Source organism: Pseudorca crassidens, chromosome 12, assembly GCF_039906515.1.
Source record: "Pseudorca crassidens isolate mPseCra1 chromosome 12, mPseCra1.hap1, whole genome shotgun sequence".
In the NCBI taxonomy this organism is placed as follows: Eukaryota; Metazoa; Chordata; class Mammalia; order Artiodactyla; family Delphinidae; genus Pseudorca; species Pseudorca crassidens.
Window position 1 is genome coordinate 72,290,056 of NC_090307.1, and position 19,102 is coordinate 72,309,157.

The 19,102-nt window shown below is 44.8% G+C and overlaps 1 protein-coding gene across 4 annotated transcripts in view; it reads right to left on the reverse strand.

The window, feature by feature from the left end:
- Positions 1-19,102, reverse strand: part of SEZ6L (seizure related 6 homolog like) — a 199,466-nt gene that overhangs the window by 14,652 nt on the left and 165,712 nt on the right. For 3 of the 4 annotated variants that reach the window (XM_067700410.1, XM_067700409.1, XM_067700408.1), the window contains exons 11-12: positions 18,285-18,479; positions 15,394-15,585 (exon numbers count right to left, since the gene is read on the reverse strand). In XM_067700410.1, coding sequence (XP_067556511.1) covers positions 15,394-15,585; positions 18,285-18,479 — 387 coding nt within the window. The remainder of the gene's footprint in view (positions 1-15,393; positions 15,586-18,284; positions 18,480-19,102) is intronic. The other variant, XM_067700411.1, reaches the window with a different exon arrangement.

Genomic DNA, 19,102 nt, shown 5'->3' on the forward strand with positions numbered 1-19,102 from the left:
CACTACCATGTGTAAAATAGCTAGCTAGTGGGAACCTGCTGTATAGCACAGGGAGCTCAGCTTGGTGCTCAGTGATGACCTAGAGGGGAGGGATGGGGAGGGGGGTGGGAGGGAGGTCCAAGCGGGAGGGGATATGCGTATACATGTAGCTGATTCGCTTCATTGTACAGCAGAAACTGGCACAACGTTATAAAGCAATTGTACTCCAATTAAAAAAAAATAAAGGAGAGTGCAGTGGAAAGGCTAAAACAGCCCTTAATAATCTTCACCTGCTGGTATTAACACTCTTTGCAGCTCTTTGTAGCAGGACCTGTGACTCACTTCCAACCAATAAAGTATCAATACAGCAAAGACAAAGGGCTGTCACTTCCATGAGGATGTTATATAAGACTGTAGTTCTGTCTTGCTAGCAGACTCTCCACTGTCTTTGGAGTAGGAGCTCCAAAGCTTGGAAGTGGATCCTTCCCCTGATTGAGCCTTCAGATGAGATCTCCAGCCTCAGATGAGACTCAGGTCTCTCTTATGAGAGATCCTGAACCAAAGGACCCAGTTAAGCTGTTCCCAGATTCCAGACCCATAGAAACTGTAAGATAATAAATATGGGTTGTTTCAAGCACCTTATTTTACAAGGCAGATCTCAAGAATTCCCCCAAGGAGCCAGATCTGTCCCCAGCAGCATGAATTGCCCTGTTCTTGGAACCCTGTTCTATAACCTTCACAGACCTCCAACACAGCCTCAGAATCTTTTATGGCACTGTTTGACACCTTGCCCACTCACTCTCAGGCTGGAAACTCATCTTACGTTCATGCCAGGAATTCCAGTGCCTAGCACCTTGCCTGCATCACAGGAAGCATTCATTCATTCACTGGGTCAATGAATGTTTATTGAACACCTATTATGTGCCAACACATAAGTAGCACTGAGGACACAGAGGTGAAAAAAACAGATATAACCCCTCGCCCCATGGAAATTGTGGATGGCACATAGTATAACAGAAGTCCCAACTAGACCCTATTTCTCTGTGAATTTGACCTACACATGGGCTCTGCTTAGCTTGTGCAAATCAGGGTATTTCATGTAATAATCTGAATTTCTGGCTTCTTCTGAAACATTGGAAGATAAGATAATACTGGGCTCACATAACTACATGGCAATGATTGTGACCTGGAGCCCAAGCACTCAACTCACATGGTGTTGAGTAGAAGCTGTCCCCCTTAGATAAGAAGTATGTTCCCCAGTTAGCCACAATCCTTACCACTCCCTACTGTTCTACACATGGTACCTGCCTGACATTCAGGAAGGCATTTTAATGTATCACCTTTCCAAGGAACAAATGAATGAATGACTATGCCTTAGAGACAGTAATCACCACTAATGAGGAATTGGGGCTTTGATCTCTTTGAATGGGTGGGTCGACAGGGACCTGGCTTAGAAGGTTCCGAAGGTTCCTAGGGTTCCAACCTCTTGAGGTTGAAAGGTTTTTTTCTTTGTAATTCAATAACAGCCTTCGTCAGGAGTGAAGAACTGTTTTCCTCCCATACCTGCAATCCAGGAAGCCAGCCTGTAGAAAGGGACTTGCTGGGTCGCTAGGTGGCTACAACAATGCAGATGCACCTTGGCAGGCGCTCGAGCTTTTATTCAGAAAACATTTAGCAAGTGTTTACTGCATGCCAGACAACGCACCCAGCAGTGGGGCCAGAAGGCGAATCAGACGCCATTCCTGCCCTCCAGCGACTGTGGTCTCAGTGCTTTAAGCAAACAAATGCAAATGGACAATTAAACAAAAAGAGATGGCAGCTGCTATCAGAGAGAGAAGCTCAAAAGAGTAAGGGGCACCTGGAGGAGACCCCCAAGTCAGCGGGGGCGGGGCTGTTAGAGCAGCTGAGAGAGAGAGGCAGAGATATGGACTAGCATTCCCTTCAGTTCACACTCCCAGAAATGAGGCACCAGGTGGTTCAGCCAACGCCTGACCAAAGCTAATCCCTCCACTAAACCAAGGTCATCTCTATGGTTGAAGTTCACCCACGGGCACTTGAGAACAGCCAATGTTACCATGTCTGGGCCCCCGGTCAAACCACAATGTCTTCCTTCAATCAATCACGGGAACCCTTAAAGACAGCATTGTATTATGCGTCCACGGAAGACACCTAGAAGGACTGGTAAGGTATCATTAACCTTGCGGAGTGTGCCTGGGGTATGAGCTGTAGGAAGGGAAAATTTTCCTTTGACATTTTATAGTCCTATATAGCATACTGATGTATCGTTTTAAAAACAGGTTGGGCACGCCTTACTTTTATAATACACACAGGCAATAACATCACGACCCAAACCCTGCACCCAAGTCCTAATGATTCCTCTGAAAGTTTGCTCTTCAACCTGGTTGGGCTCTGTGGAGCTGGAGTTGGCTTTTACTCACTGCTGTATCTTCAGCAGTCTGGCACACAGTAGGTGCCCAATAAATGTTTCTTAAAAGACCTTACATCAATTCAACTGAAAGAAGATTACAGAATAGAAGTTCTTGGGCTCAAGTGCCTAATGGCCCGGGATTCAGATCCTAGTTATGCACCTGTGGGTAAGATATTTGTCCTCTGTGAGCCTCAACTTCCTCATCTGTGAAATGGGATAGCTCGTAGGGTTGCTAGGATGATGAAGTGAGCTCATGCACGTGAGGGTGAGCAACATATAGCAGCACCCAGTAAACGCTGGTTATTTTTCTGGGTTTTACAATTTTGGTCATACTTTCAATCCAACTTTATTAATCTTTTTAAAAATTTCTATTAACTTATTTTTCCATTTAAACAGTGCTACATAATTTAGCCTCACCCCAAATAATAACATTCTTATAATCACAGGTTTCAAATGTCAGTTTTATTTTTAAAGATTTTCTTAACCTTGAAAAGTTAATCTGGGCACTGCCTAAAGCCACATGGGTATCACCAATGGAGTATATAATACTCCTTGGGAAATGCAGCCCCATGCACTACACTTTACAGTTTATGAACTTCCAGAGTCTAGAATTCACTCTTTGGGTTTTAAAAAAAAAAAATTTCAGTCCAGCAGACATTTGCTCTGTCCCTATGTTCCAGGCTTGTGCTAGGAGCTGGTATAGAGTAGGGAACTAAAGAAGCATGGTTCCGATTTTCCCAGGACTCAGTCTAGTGGGGGAGAGGAATAGTTATCAGGTAATTACAACCCAGTGCTTGGTAGCAGCTGTGATGGGAGAAACACAGAGCAGAAACCTCACTGAGTCAGTCAGAGGTGGGAAGGTCAGGGAAGGTTTTCAGAGGAAACCTGGAAATCCAGTGCTCTACTGGGAGAGAGTGAAGACTCAGACCCCAGGTAAGTGCTGATCTGATTCCCTGGCTTTCCATCCTCCTGGGAGTCCAGCTTCCTAGTAAGTGATCCTCAAGAGAAGATAAATCCTTAAGACAAAAAAAAAAAAAAAAAAAAAAGTGTATTACCTGCAGTGTAGCAGAGTGGCCAGCAGGTGGCAGTGGCAATGCAGAAGGATTTCCCTACAAACTTCCCCTGGAATTTTCTTTCATAAATGAACAGATTAATGAGTATAACAAATATTTCTTGAGCACCTTCTATGTGCCAGGCCCTGAACATACAGCAATGAGCAAGACAGACATGGCCCCTGCCTTCATGTAACTTAATGTTCATGTATTCCACAATATTTCCTGTACCAGGCACTGTCCTGGCCCTGCGGAGATAGAAAGTGACAAAGGACAAATTCTTAGATCTGGAGGTAAAGGAAGAGACTGACAGCAGGTCGGAAGATGAAGGGGAGGTGTCCTCAGCTGTTCTCACCTGGTTTCATAGTAGAATCACCCTAGGTTATTCAGTGAGCCGGCTCTGCCCCCTAAGGAATTTTAATCAGTCCCCCCAAATATTCTTGTTAAAGCTCCCCAGGTGATTCTGAAGTCCAGCCAGCAAAGAAGACATACTGCTTGCCAAGAGGCACATGAAAAGATGCTCCACGTCGCTAATTATTAGAGAAACGCAAATCAAAACTATAATGGGGTACCACCTCACAGCGGTCAGAATGGCCATCATCAAAAAGTCTACAAATGGGCTTCCCTGGTGGCGCAGTGGTTGAGAGTCCACCTGCCAATGCAGGGGACACGGGTTCGTGCCCCAGTCCGGGAAGATCCCACATGCCGCGGAGTGGCTGGGCCCATGAGCCATGGCCGCTGAGCCTGTGCGTCCGGAGCCTGTGCTCCGCAGCGGGGGAGGCCACGGCAGTGAGAGGTCCGAGTACCGCAAAAAATAATAATAATAAAAAAATAAGTCTACAAATAACAAATGCTGGAGAGTGTGGAGAAAAGGGAACCCTCCTACACTGTTGGTGGGAATGTAAATTAGTGCAGCCACTATGGAAAACAGTACGGAGGTTCCTTAAAAAACTAAGAATAGAGTTACCATATGATCCAGCAATCCCACTCCCTGAGCATACATACCCAGAGAAAATTCTAATTCAAAAAGATACATGCAGAACCATTTACAATAGCCAAGACATGGAAGCAACCTAAATGTCTATCAACATATGAATGGATAAACATGTGGAATACACACACACACACACACACACACACACACACACACACACACACCATGGAATATTACTCAGCCATAAAAAAGAATGAGATAATGCTATTTGCAGCAACATGGATGTACCTAGAAATGACCATACAAAGTGAAGTCAGTCAGACAGAGAAAGAAAAATACCATATGATATCACTTATATGTGGAATCTAAAAAAATGGTACAAATGAACTGATTTACAAAACAGAAATAGACTCTTAAAGTCCAGCCAGAACTTTAGGGCTGAAGGGTTTAGGGCTCAGAACTGCAGCTCAGGTGTCTTGACATGGTTAAGAAATTAATAATTTAATCCACTGATTTCCAAAATATTCAAATACCCATCCTGTACCAGATGATTTGCAGATATTATTTCTAATCCTCCCCTAAATCTTTAAAGGTGGTAACAGTACTGACCAGAATAGCCAGTTTACTGAGAGCATCCTATGGGCCAGGCACTACTTGGAGCTTTGCACCTATAAACTCAGTTAATTATTACAACAACCCCAAGGCGCAGACATTGTTATGACTCTCCCCATTTCATATCGGTGCAAATGAAGCACAGAACTGTTGGGTGTCTCGCTGGGTAACCTGTCAAGCTAGTTAGCGGGAGAGATAGGATTCAAATCCAAGTGGTCCGAGTCCACTGTTAATCACCGCACCATACAGCCATTTTACAGATGATGAAACTGAGGCTCAGGGGAAGGTCTCTTGCGAAAGGTCCCACAAGAAGGAAGTGGCTGAGTCATGATTTGAGTCTTTGCCTCCAAAGTCAATCCAATTCAATTTTGACCCAACCATCAGTAAGAGTCTGAAAAGAATTCCACATGGAATTCCACTTCTGGCAGAAACCAGCTGTCTTTGAAGGCATCTGTATTTATCTTCAGCTCCCAGAAGATGGCAGGAAAGTGATGAGGAAGTGACTTGAATTTGAAACTGGAGGCCGGGATCCACTGTGTTACCTTGGGTGAATCAATTAATGTCTCTGGACTTCACTTTTTCCTGCCTGCTACATATACGGACTGGACCAAGACCCCACTCTTAAGCTGAGATGTGGCTGGTGGCTGGTCAATGACATTCCTACACCGAGGAGGTACCCACACTTCGAAATAAGATTGTTTTCTCAACTTAGATGCTGTTGGCATTTGGGGCTGGGTAATTCTTTGTGGTGGGGCTGTCCTGTGCCCTGTAGGATGTTGGGCAGCATCCCTGGCCTCTGCCCACTAGATGCCAGTAGCACTCCTCTTCCCCTGTTGTGACAACCAAAGATGTCTCTAGAAATTGCTTTTGACAATTGTCCCCTGGGGAGCAGATTCACCCCTGGTTGAGAATCACGTGTCTAAGGTTTAAACAATTCTGACGGCAATCCGTGTGATTTCAACCTGTTCTCTCCCAGGAATTCAAGTGACTTGGACTGATGGTCTTATAGACATAATCACAAACCTACCCTCATTTTTATCTTCCTCCCATTTCCCCCCTCTCTTTAAGTATAGGAAAAAATGTACATTTTTAGAGCACATCTGTGTGAAACGCTCAAAATCAGGTTTCTTGGTTATTGCTATAAATGATTTGTAATATACTCTACAGTAGTGGAGCAGTGAAACTGAGTGGTAATTAGCAACCAATGTTAACTGAGCACTTATTATATACCAGACACACTGTTATGAGCGTCTATATTGATGGTTGGCATGATCATTCTTTCTGATGAGGACACCGGCTTTGGCTTGTTCAAAGTCACGCAGCTGGCAAGTGGCAGGGCTGAGATGCAAACCTGACCTGCTAGATTTGAAGTCCTGTGCAATTAACGGTTCTGCTATAATGAAGGGCCCTTCTCCTGCCCAAATTCCCTGGGCTATCGTGAATTGCTCTGAGCTATTGCTTCCTCAGAGACAGGAATTTTTAAATGAAGAAGGGCACCCAGCTAGAGCCTGGCATGCTGGCCGAGGTGAGGCTGCTGGGGATGACTCATCAATGGAAACATTTACTGTGGCCACCGTCTGGCCATGTGGGTTCTATCCAGGTCAGGAAATCTCCACATCTTGTACTTGTGGTGTTCTGCGGGCAGGGCTGTGAAGGGCCAGGGCCTCCTGGGGAATCCGTACATGCCTCTCTGGAGAGCCACCCATAAAACCCTCGCTGTCTTTGTCAGAGTCTCATTACTTTTCATGCTGTGGTTTATGTCTTCTGGATGGGACCCCCAGCAGCCATCTATCATGCCGCCACCAAAGAAGGAAGCTGCAACAAAGCCACGAAACTCAATAAAGCCTGCATTAGTACTGCTAACAAGGACGATGACAGTAATAGTAACAAATACTGTCATGTTTTGAGCCTGCTGGGCCCAAGGGATACAAGAACCAATTGGATATATTCCTAGCAAGCAAGGTATGTGTTTGAGTCTCTGAACATATAAACAGATCATTTCGATAAGCTGCAGCAAGTGCTGTGTAGCTATAGGAGCCATGGGAGTGCAGATGAGAGAAACATGACCTAGCCTAGGCAGTCAGGGAGGCCCTTCTGGAGGAGGTGATACTGTGGATCCATTGTTATTTCTTTCATAGACTTGTTTCTCCTCCCCCATCTTCAATATACCCCAGGATCCCTGACAATGCAGACTCTGTCTGTTTACATATTGCTGCATTTTTGCCATATTTTCAGGACCTAACACCATTGTTCCCAAACTATATACCATGATGCCCCCGGGTGCCACCATGAACTCACAGGGGTGTTGTGAGATTTTTAAAAAATGTTGAGGAGACACAGTGACATCTTCCAGCCTCATGTGAACTCCTAGCTTGAGAAAGTTCAGTTTTAACATCAGATTGAGCTACATTCTTTTTTTTTTTGGTTGCATATAGATTGTAGTTTATTTACTTTTTTTTACCATCTTTATTGGAGTATAACTGCTTCACAATGGAGCTGCATTCTTTTTGATGATGCCCCATCTTTGCAAAGCTAGGTTTTCTGTGGTTGCTGTGCTAAAAAGCAAGAACTGTGACAAAATCAGTGTGGAACAGGAGATGCAGGTGGCAGAGTCCAGTCTGATGCTAAGAGTTTGAGAAGTGTGGCAGAGCCCAGGAGGCATACACACTCCCGCAGCAGTAGTTGGATTATTACTGTAAATTGTAATTGTAAATAAGTATTACTTAAGAACGAAATAAAAATTTTACAATCTTTTCTCTCAATTTATGTGCATTACTTTTTCAAGCAGCTCCTACGTTGTCAGGATACAGCTGCTTATTAAGTGGTTTGGACCCAACTGCTTAATAAATAGAATTGTTAGGTAATCTGGCCTAGGAAATCTACGAAACAATCCTGACACTCCAAAGATACTGTGAGTTGAGAAAGTTTGGGAACCTCTGTCCTAGCACGCACCTGCAGATAAGAGGACTTGTTAAATGACCGAATTACATCCAACAAACCTGTGTGGTAGGAAGTAGTAATCCGTTTTCATAGATGGGGGCCCTAGGTCCAGAGAGGGCAAGCTACTGGTCCAAGGTCACACAGCAGAGCTGGAGGTGGGTCTGACAGCAAATTTCAGACTCTTCCCTCTACCTACGCTTGACCTGTCTGTTCTTGAAGTGGCCTGGGGTAAACGGACCAGGAGTGTAAAGACATGGCTTTGAGTCCCAGCTGGACTGAACGATGGCGCTGGCAAGTGACTGTGAACAGAGGCTGCAGATGTCCAGAGCTTATACGATTTGCTTGTTGGTGGAAAGTCTTGGTCAACAGTAGAGCCCCAGAGCTTCACCCAGGAACCAGGGCTGCAGAGTACGAGGTAGGAAGAAGACACTTTGGGGGTTAGGCAGGCTTTAGCTGGGTTTTCCCCTTCCCTGCTGTGTGACCTCAGGAAAGCTTCTAACCCTCTCTGGGCCTTCTCTGCCTGCTCTTAAGTGGACACGCAAACCATTCATGCAGTTTTGTGAGGGTTAAATGTGTGAATGTTGGGGAAGGGCTGGGCACAGCCAAGGTGCTCATCAAATCAGTGCTGTTTCCTTGGTTCAGCAGAAGAAACATTTTAAAGCTGTTTTATTGGACTTCCCTGGTGGCACCGTGGTTAAGAATCTGCCTGCCAATGCAGGGGACATGGGTTCGAGCCCTGGTCCGGGAAGATCCCACATGCCACGGAGCAACTAAGCCATGTGCCACAACTACTGAGCCTGTGCTCTAGAGCCCACTAGCCACAACTACTGAGACCGCGTGTCACAACTACTGAAGCCCACTTGGCTAGAGCCCGTGCTCCGCAACAAGAGAAGCCACTGCAATGAGAAGCCCACGCACCGCAACGAAGAGTAGCCCCTGCTCGCCACAACTAGAGAAAGCCTGCATGCAGCAACAAAGACCCAACGCAGCCAAAACTAACTAACTAAATAAATTTAAAAAAATAAATAAATAAAGCTGTTTTATGTCCAATAACCTTGTTAAAAATACTCTCAGGGGCTTTCCTGCTGGCGCAGTTGAGAGTCCGCCTGCCGACGCAGGGGACACGGGTTCGTGCCCCGGTCCGGGAGGATCCCACATGCCGCGGAGCGGCTGGGCCCGTGAGCCATGGCCGCTGAGCCTGCGTGTTCGGAGCCTGTGCTCCGCAACGGGAGAGGCCACAACAGTGAGAGGCCCGCGTACCACACAAAAAAAACAAAAACAAACAAACAAACAAAAAATACTCTCGGAACCCAGATACAACCACCCCCTCAGTCTGGGCACCTCGCTGCTAGAATCTGACTGTTCTCCTGCCTCGTGTGTCATCTCCCGTCGGCCTCATCTGCCTGGATCAATGCTGGAACCCCATGCTGGGTTCTCCTGGCATGTGGGAGGAGGATGGCGTGTCTCCTGACACCCAGCTTGACTCGTGAACTCATTAGCATGGGTGTCAGGGACACCTTCTCACCAGAGCTCTGCAGATCTTGGGGAAAGGCGGCGGCCCTGGAGGGACTGGGGCTGCTTCTCGGAAACCCAGCAGGTGCTGCAGCCCAGAGGGTCTTTGGAGGCTGTGCCTCATTAGTGAGGTGCCTTTTCTTTCTTTTAAAAAATATTTCCACCTTTCAGTATTTTAAAGGGGAAATGGGAGTTGTATTTGCTTCCTGGGCTGCTGTAACAAAGTGCCACAAACAGGGGTCGCAGGACAACAGTCATTCCTTGTCTCATAGCTCTGGAGGCTAGAAGCCTGAATTCAAGGAGGCAGCAGGGCCCTGCTCCCTCTGAAACCTCCGGAAGGAGGATGCTTCCCTGCCTCTCCCTAGCTTCTGGTGGTCTCTGGCAATTCTTGGCATCCTTGACTTGCAGGTACAACACTCCCGTCACTGCCTCTGTCATCACACGATGCTCTCCCTATGTCTGTGTCTCCATGTGAGGCCAAATTTCCCTCTTCTTGTAAGGACACCAGTCACTGGATTAACGCCCACCGTAATCTGGTATGACCTCATCTTAACTTGATTATATCTGCAAAGACCCTATTTCCCCAAACCTCATGGTTACAGGCACTGGGGGTTAGGACTTCAACATTGTTTTTTGGGGGTACACAATTAAGCCCCAAACAGAAACCAACCAGTCAGTGTCAGAACTTAGCCCATAGGTCTGGGGACTGGGAAGGGATGTGGTGGTGGCTAAGGGGTTAGGACCATAGACTACAATTCCACTGGGACAGCCCTGTATGAGTTTGTGCCCTGCCACCCATGGTGAAATGATGGCGGTGCCAGGCTGGTGGAAGGGATGCTGGCCTTGGAGATCAGAGCCCTAAATCTGAATCCTAGCTCTGCCCACAAAGAAGTTTTGTGACCTTAGTCATACTTCCCTTTGAGAATCAATTTCCTTTACAAACCCCCCTCCACACACGCATTTATATATGTGTGTGTGCACATATATACATTCACAAAAATACATATATATATAATTTAGTTAGCAATGTATTTTATACATGATAACTACTGTTATCTGTATTTTCTTCTGAGCTTTAGTTTCCTTAATGTATACGTGCGTGTATATACACACATACTGTACACATATATACATATATGTTCACAAATACATATAACATGCTTAGCAAAATGTCTTACACAGTCGATAGATAACAACTATTTTTATTATCTGTAAAATGAGGGCAGCTGTGTTTTATCTCAAGGTTATCCTCAGTTGCATTTTATCTCCCAGATTCCCTTCAGCTCTGAAATTCTAGGAATAAGGCAGATGGGAACACAGGGTTGTGTGGTCCAAGGTTCCCTGTTACTTGTGCAAAAAGAATAATAAAGTCTCTCCTTTTCTGTGCAGAGCTTTTTTTTGTGTGTGTGTGAGGTACGTGGGCCTCTCACTATTGTGGCCTCTCCCGTTGCGGAGCACAGGCTCCGGACGCACAGGCTCAGCGGCCATGGCTCACGGGCCCGGCTGCCCCGCGGCATGTGGGATCTTCCCGGACCAGGGCACGAACCCGTGTCCCCTGCATCGGCAGGCGGACTCTCAACCACTGCGCCACCAGGGAAGCCCTGTGCGGAGCTTTTTATTGTGATGAATTCCCACTTGTCTATATTTGCTTTTGTTGCCTGTGCCTTTGGTGTCATATCCATGAAATCATTGTGAAGACCAATGTCAGGGAGCTTTTCCCCTATGTTTTCTTCTAGAATTTTTACAGTTTCAGGTCTTACATTTAAGTCTTTAACCATTTTGAGTTGATTTTTGTGTATGGTGTCAGATAAGGGTCCAATTTCAAAGAAAACAATCAGAAAAATCTTCAGTGTACTGAATGAGAGAACATATTTGCAAACCATGTATCTGATAAGGGGTTAATTTCCAAAATACGTAAGGAACTCCTACAACTCAATAGCCGACAAACAAATAACCCAATTAAAAAATGGGCAAAGGGGGCTTCCCTGGTGGTGCAGTGGTTGAGAGTCCGCCTGCCGATGCGGGGGACGCGGGTTTGTTCCCCGGTCTGGGAAGATCCCACATGCCGTGGAGCGGCTGGGCCCGTGAGCCATGGCTGCTGAGCCTGCACGTCCGGAGCCTGTGCTCCACAACGGGAGAGGCCACAACAGTGAGAGGCCCGCGTACAGCAAAAAAAAAAAAATAAAGGGCAAAGAACATGAATAGACATTTCTCCAAAGAAGATATACAAATGGCCAACATGTACACGAAAGATGCTCAACGTTATGGTCATCGGGGAAATGCTAATCAAAACTACGATAAGATATCACCTCACACATGGTAGGATGGCTATTATCAAAGAAACAAAAGACTGCAAGAGTTAGTGAGGGCATGAAGAAGAGGGAACCCTTGGTGGGAATGCAAAATGGTGCAGCTGCTATGGAAAACTGTGTGAAGGTTCCTCAAACAATTAAAGGTAGAACAAGCATTATGATCCAGCAATCCCTCTTCTGGGTATTTACCCAAAATAAGTGAAATCAGGATCTTAAAGAGATCTTAGCACCGCTGTGTTCATTGCAGCACTACTTCCACTAGCCAAGATGTGGAAACAAACATCACGGATGGATGAATGGATACAGTAAACGTGGTATATACTTACAATGGAATATCGTTCAGCTTTGAAAAAGAAGGAAATTCTGCCATACGTGACAACATGGATGAGGACATTATGCTGAGTGAAATAAGCCAGTCACAAAAGGACAGATACTGTCTGGTTCTACTCATAGGATGCATCTAAAATAGTCAAATTCAGGGACTTCCCTGGTGGTCTAGTGGGTAAGACTCCACGCTCCCAATGCAGGGGCCTGGGTTCAATCCCTGGTCAGGGAACTAGATCCCACATGCATGCCGCAACTAAGAGTCCGCATGCCTCAACTAAGAATCTACATGCCACAATTAAGAAGTCCGCAGGCCGCAACTAAGAGTCTGCATGCCACAACTAAGAGTTCGTGTGCCACAACTAAGAAGTCTGTATGCCGCAACTAAGAGCCCACATGAAACAACTAAGAGCCCACATGCTGCAACAAAGATCCTGTGTGCCACAACTAAGAACCAGCGCAGCCTAAATAAATAAATAAATATTTTTTTAAAAATGGAAATTTATTTTAAAAAATAGTCAAATTCTTACTATATGATCCAGCAATGCCACTCCTGGGCATATATCTGGACAAAACTATAATACAAAAAGATATATGCGCCCTTATGTTCATAGCAGCACTATTCACAACAACCAAGACATGGAAACAACCTAAATGTCCATCAACAGATAAATGGATAAAGAAGATGTGGTGCATATATACAACGGAATACTACTCAGCCATAAAACAGAATAAAATAATGCCATTTGGGCCAACATAGATGCAACTAGACATTATCATGCAAAGTGAAGTAAGTCAGAAAGAGAAAGACAAATACCATATGATATCATGTATACGTGGAATCTAAAATATGACACAAATGAACCTCTCTGGGAAACAGAAACAGACTCATGGACATAGAGAACAGACTGGTGGTTGTCAAGGGGGCTGGGGGAGGGATGGGGTGGGAGGCTGGGGTCAGCAGATGTAGGCTTTTATATATGGAGTGGATAAGCAGCAAGGTCCTACTGGTTGGCACAGAGAACCATGTTCAATAGCCTATGAAAAACCATAATGGAAAAGAGTATAAAAAAAAAAGACTGTATATATATGTGTAACTGAATCACTTTGCTGTAGAGCAGTAATTAACTCAACATTGGAAATCAACTATGCTTCAATAAAAAAATCTTTTAAAAAAAGGTCAAATTCATAGAACCAGAGAGTGAAATGGTGGCTGCCTGGGGCTGGAGGAAGGGGAAATGGGGAAATTGCTTATCAACAGGCATAAAGTTCCCATTATGCAAGGTCAGTAACTTCTAAAGATCTGCTGTACACCACCATGCCTTTGAGTTAATGATACTCTATTATACACTTAAAGATTTGCTAAAAGGGTCCATTTCATGTTGTGTTCTTACCACGCCTTCCCCCTTTTTGAGAAGAGAAAATGGGAACCCAGAAACATAAATCTTCCTCTAATAAAGGAATCAGATGTCAATTAAGGAAAATCTATGAAGTAGATGATGTACACTTAAATTTTTCATTTATTTGGGTCTGTGTGATAAATCCATTTTGTGGGCTGAGAAAGCTGAATTCATGGACTACCACAGGGGACCCTGGCCTTGGCTGCCTCATGAATAGAAAGAGAGGAAGGTCTCCCCAGAGTTTGAATTTGACCATGCTCTGCTCTTTATCAGAAGCAACAAACATCTCTGTTATGAATTAATTATGTGAATGTGAATGAATGCATGTGACTGCTCAGAACAGTGCCTGGCATACAGTAAGTGCTCAGTAAGTACAGGCACACCTTGTTCTACTGCACGTTGCTTTACTGCGCTTCACAGATACTGTGTGTGGTTTTTTTTTTACAAATTGAAGGTTTGTGGCAACCCTGCGTGGTCAGATGAGGGTTAGCATTTTTTTTTGCAATAAAGTCTTTTAAAATTAAGGTACATACTTTTTTTTTTTTTTAGACGTAATGCTATAGCACACTTAATAGATTACAGTATAGGCTAAACGTAACTTTTATATACACTGGGAAACCCAAAATTTTGCTTTATTGCAATATTTTCTTTTATTGTGTTGGTCTGGAACTGAACCCACAGTATCTCTGAGGTCTGCCTGTATCTGTTTATCCAATGGAAAAGGACAAGGATTTTCTTGCTTTCCAATTGTCTTCCAAACCGTGAATGCTTTTATCCATCTAAATGGCAGGGCTGCTTGTTTGTGGCCATGAAAAAACTCCACGAAGCCTGTTTTGATACTTGTGAGAAGTGACAAAACAGCTACTTCAAGAGAGAGCCACGTCCTTAAGTTACACTCTGTTCATCACATAAGATGTAGTTTACAATAAACATAAACATACAATAAACATCTATTCTTTTGTTGTTGTTTAAAGTCTGATTCCCTAGCACTATCGAGACCTCAGTGTAGCTCTGGGAGCTTGGGCTGTCTGTGCCCTTAATGGATCTCTTCAAAACACACTCATAAAACAGCAGTGCAGCTGACATCTCTAAACCCCAGGTATCGTGTGAGGCTTTGTTCCTTCTGCAGAGCCTCAAGCTCTTCTTAAGCAATGGGTCCGATCCCTGTCAGCACGTCAGAAACCTCGGGGAGTTTTTGAAACTCACGCTACACCCCAGACCAATTGCATCCGAATCTCCAGGGCGTTTTAAAACATCCTAGATGATTCCCATGTGCCATCGAGGCTGAGACCCCGCCACCCCCCTCAAGACCCCTGCTCTCCACCTCCTCTGCCTGGTGAGAATATGCAGTTACTCTTCCATTCTCAGAGTGACCTTGGAAGACTTTTTTTGAGTTTTTATGGTAGAGAACCCCCCAAAGTGTTTTTTTAACCAAACGTTTGCTTTGATGGCCCCACAGAGGAGGTCAAAGAGAGTCTGAATCACTCTATTTACTGCCCTTCGGACGGCTCCATTTTAATCACTTAGAGTCACGCAGGCCTGGGTTTGCCTCTGGCCTTCTTCTTAACTAACTAGCTGTGTGACCTGGGGCAATGATTTTGCCTCTTTGAACCTTAGTATCCTCTTCGGAAGATGGAGACAGTACTGCCATCCTCACGAAGCTACCCAGGGAAGAAGAGAGGGAAATCTGGTAAAGGACTCAGCACAGTGCCTGATAAACTTACCATAAGTGTTAGAGTAGCCATGCCCTCAATCCCTGGTAGCTATTGTTGGGGGACAGTGATGATAAACGCTCCCAAGAGTGGGTACCGCCTCCTAGCAGCCCAGCCCTCCACCGGGAATAAGAAGAAGCCAACCCCCAGATGCATCCCGGAGGCTCAAGCCAATAACGAGGACTCACAAACACAGTGGGGCAGGCGAGAGGTCCAGATGGGCGTGCCGGTTTCACGGCTGTAGCAGGTCAGGAGGGAGCTCCCTTCCAGCACGAAGCCCATGTTGCAGGTGTACTGGATGGTGGTGCCCACCAGCAGCACGGGGTCCGAAATCAAGCGGGTCGAGTGGTCTACTTCCCCGGGATCGGTGCAGTACATAACTACACGAGATGAAACCAAACCAGGTGGGTGTTAGGGCCTGATGACCACTGGTTTGCCGAGAACTACAGAATGATCTAGAACATTTCCTCACTTAGTTCTTTCCCTGTCTGAAAGACACTGCATGCGGCTGGAAAACAGGCCAGGACAAAAGAGACTTGAATTTAATTTCACTTTTAGGAATTTGCCCAAAGAAACGTTTGCATCAGGGCCCAAAGACCCATATACAAGACTGCACACTGCACATAATAATATTATATTTGTAATGGTTAAAAAGCAATCCTTTAACATAAGAGGAGTTAAATATCATGCGGCAACCATTCCATGAAATCCTGACCAACCACTAATGAGAACAAAGAGCTCTTTCTCACTGCTTTCTTTGCAGTACTTAACTACAGGAAAATAAGCGCCCATTACATTCTTTCATTCGTTCACTCATTCATTTATTTGGTCTCACCGTGTCGCCTGTGGGATCTTAGTTCCCCGACCAGGGATCGAATCCCGGGCCCAGGGCAGTGAAAGCGCGGAGTACTAACCACCGGACGGCCAGGGAAGTCCTAAGTGTCCATTACTTTTAAGTTAAAAAGTCAATATAGATAAAAGGAAAATAATAAACCAATTAAAAAGGAATGAAGTATGGAAAAGAGAGAAACTGGGTTTTAAATTGACAACGGTAATGTAAATCTTACACTGTGACTCATGATACACTATTGTTAATATTTATGCAGAAAGGAAACGTCTTAAGACTAAATAAAACCTATTTCTCATTGTGCTGCAAAAATAAAAATAAAAAGGAATGAAGTAGATCACATGTGTGATATGAAAAGATGTCTATTTCTGAGTTGAAGAAAAAAGCTGTTGCAAGGCAGTTTCTAGCAATTGATGCCTATTATGGTAAAGTATCTGTCTCTGCAGCTATGTCTGTATGTGTAGCCATATATATCTCGACAATACACACACACACACACATTTACGTACGTGTGTAACAGACACATACAAACATATGCAATTGGAATAAAACAGAATAAACTCCTGAGAGCAGATCGTAAGGGGTCCTCACCGTCTGCCTCATTATTTTGCCACCACTTGATTACCGTGTTTGTTACCGGCACAATTTTAAGATATAGTCATATATTTACATCTTTTACTGTCAAGAGTGGAGCTTAACCAATGAAAGGTGGCTATAACATCCAGGGACTTCTAGGTGGGACCCCATTGTTCTGGGAGGTTCTTCGGCTCTCATTTCACTAGAAGAGAAGCGCTTCGGTGGGTCTGTGTCTTGAACGCAGAGTGAGCGTGGCACCCAGCCTGGGAACATAAACACGCAGGCACACAACAGGCCCAATACACATTTATCTGCTCTACTTTGGGCCTTTTCTTGGCAAAAATTGAGGCATGGGAGGGGATCCCCCCATAGAGAGCTAGTTATGTCCCCTCCAAGCCTTTAAAAATGTTTAAAGAATAATAATGATGATGCAGATAGCACTGGTGGACTCGTGACGGATCTCTCCTAACTGCACAGCTCACGGTCCCTTTTTATTTTCTATCACAATCCACACACATGCACACACCCCACATTCTGTTGCAGAACAAATCGATGTGTCTGTGTAGCCAGTTTTAGGGATCTTCAGCGAGTTCTTTCATGTTTCCCACCGTTATAATTTTCCTTGATGTTGGAATGTTTGTGACAGGAATTGTATGTAGCCCCCCCATGCTCTCCTTCCCTGACAGCCTCCTTCTCTGCTGCACTTAATATTTCTTCTTGGGCAATTGGTGATTTAAGTCATGCTGAACAGATCTACCAAAGTATCATCAAGGATCCAAGGATTCCCAGGAAGAAGGTTGCAGACTAGAGCTTTATGTAGGAGGTGGGAAGCAAATGGATGAGGGGAGAGGCCAAATTTAGCTCCCCCCACCCCGATACTAAGACATCAGGGTAGAAACCATTAGAGGCACTTCCTGTCGCTACCCCTCTTCAAGACGCGAAACTCAGCTACCACTAGACACACTTGGCCTGCACTCAGGCCAGCACTTAGGGGAGCAGGCAGAAGGGACCAGGAGACTGGGCTGGATGCTGTCTGGATAAAGGCAGCTACCTACCAGTGTCTACTTCAATGTAAATGCAAGAGAAAGACCACTGAAGGTTTAGAAACAAGGAGAAGTTTTCTTGTTTCTCTAGACACCTTCACTAAGGCATTGCCAGAAAATTCAAGCTACTTCTTTTAAAAAATTATCATCGATCAAACTATTTCCATTTTGGAACTGTTGAGAAAATAACATGTGCCTTAAAAAAAAAAAAAAGTTGGCTACCTACCATAGGGGTTTTGAACTGGGGCCCTAGGGCCAACTTAGATTTGTTTTGCTTGGCTTCTGCAGGTATTTTAACGACTTGAATTTGAATGATGTTTTTACACAGGCTACATATATTCCTGCTGACCACAGTCCACACCATTCCCTAATGTCTCACACCCAGCCTGCTTTACTTATTTCCATTATCTGCCAGGCTTTTGAAACCACCTGGGTCTGAGATCCTTGCCCTTGGGCTACAAAATGACATTGGTGAACAGCACCAGTGTGTTGGTGGAGTAGAAGAGAGGCCAGATTCTACACTGAATAGCTCCTCTGCATCCACGCAAAAAATACTCCATGGGAGGGATTTTCCATCCAATGACCTAGAGGAAAATAACAAGACTACTCTTACTTTTCTCACAAAATGGGGGATCGCTGCTCCAGCTGAGGTCCCACTGGCAGGTGAGGGTGTCGCTCCCCACGATGTCATAGCCGGGGTCACACTGGTAGGTGATTCTGGCTCCCCTCACGAGCTCCGTATGAGAAGTGGTTTTCCAACCATTCTGGATCTCGGGCAAATCTGAGCAGGAGTCGTTCCTTGACACCTCTTTAAAACAAAAACATCATCCTTAGATGGGGAGGTGGCCTTGTTGTTGGGGGTTCCTTTTATGAATGTCAGAGGAAAGAGAAAATAGAAGAAAAAGCCCCCAGAAGTAAGCAACACAACTTCTGAAATCCCTTAACCTGCAAGAACTCTTCCCTAGGGGGACTTTACAATGATTTCTGTTCATTTTGGATGTGGAACCTCCAGCCAAGCCATCAGAGGACTGCAGCCCCAGCTGGTATCTTGACTATAACCTCATGACAGGCCCCAAATCAGGACCGCCCAGTATTAACTCCTGAATTCCTGACTCACAGAAACTGTGAGATAGTACACGTTTATTGCTAATTTTGCGGGGCGTCATCTGTTATGTAGCAATAGGTTGCTACTACACTCAGCCTTATCCTAAGAATGTCCATAAATCTATGGGTTTGATAGATTAGGCATATACATTTTTGTAATGCAGACTAAGATAAACACGTAACTATTAAGACAGAAATAATTATTGGCTGCATTCTTCCAATCACATTGCCTACCACCAGTGAACATTAACCACACTCCGGACAATCTACACACAGCTTACCGTCACAGAATCTTCCTCTGGAATAACTCTGTTTTCCTCCTGCAAA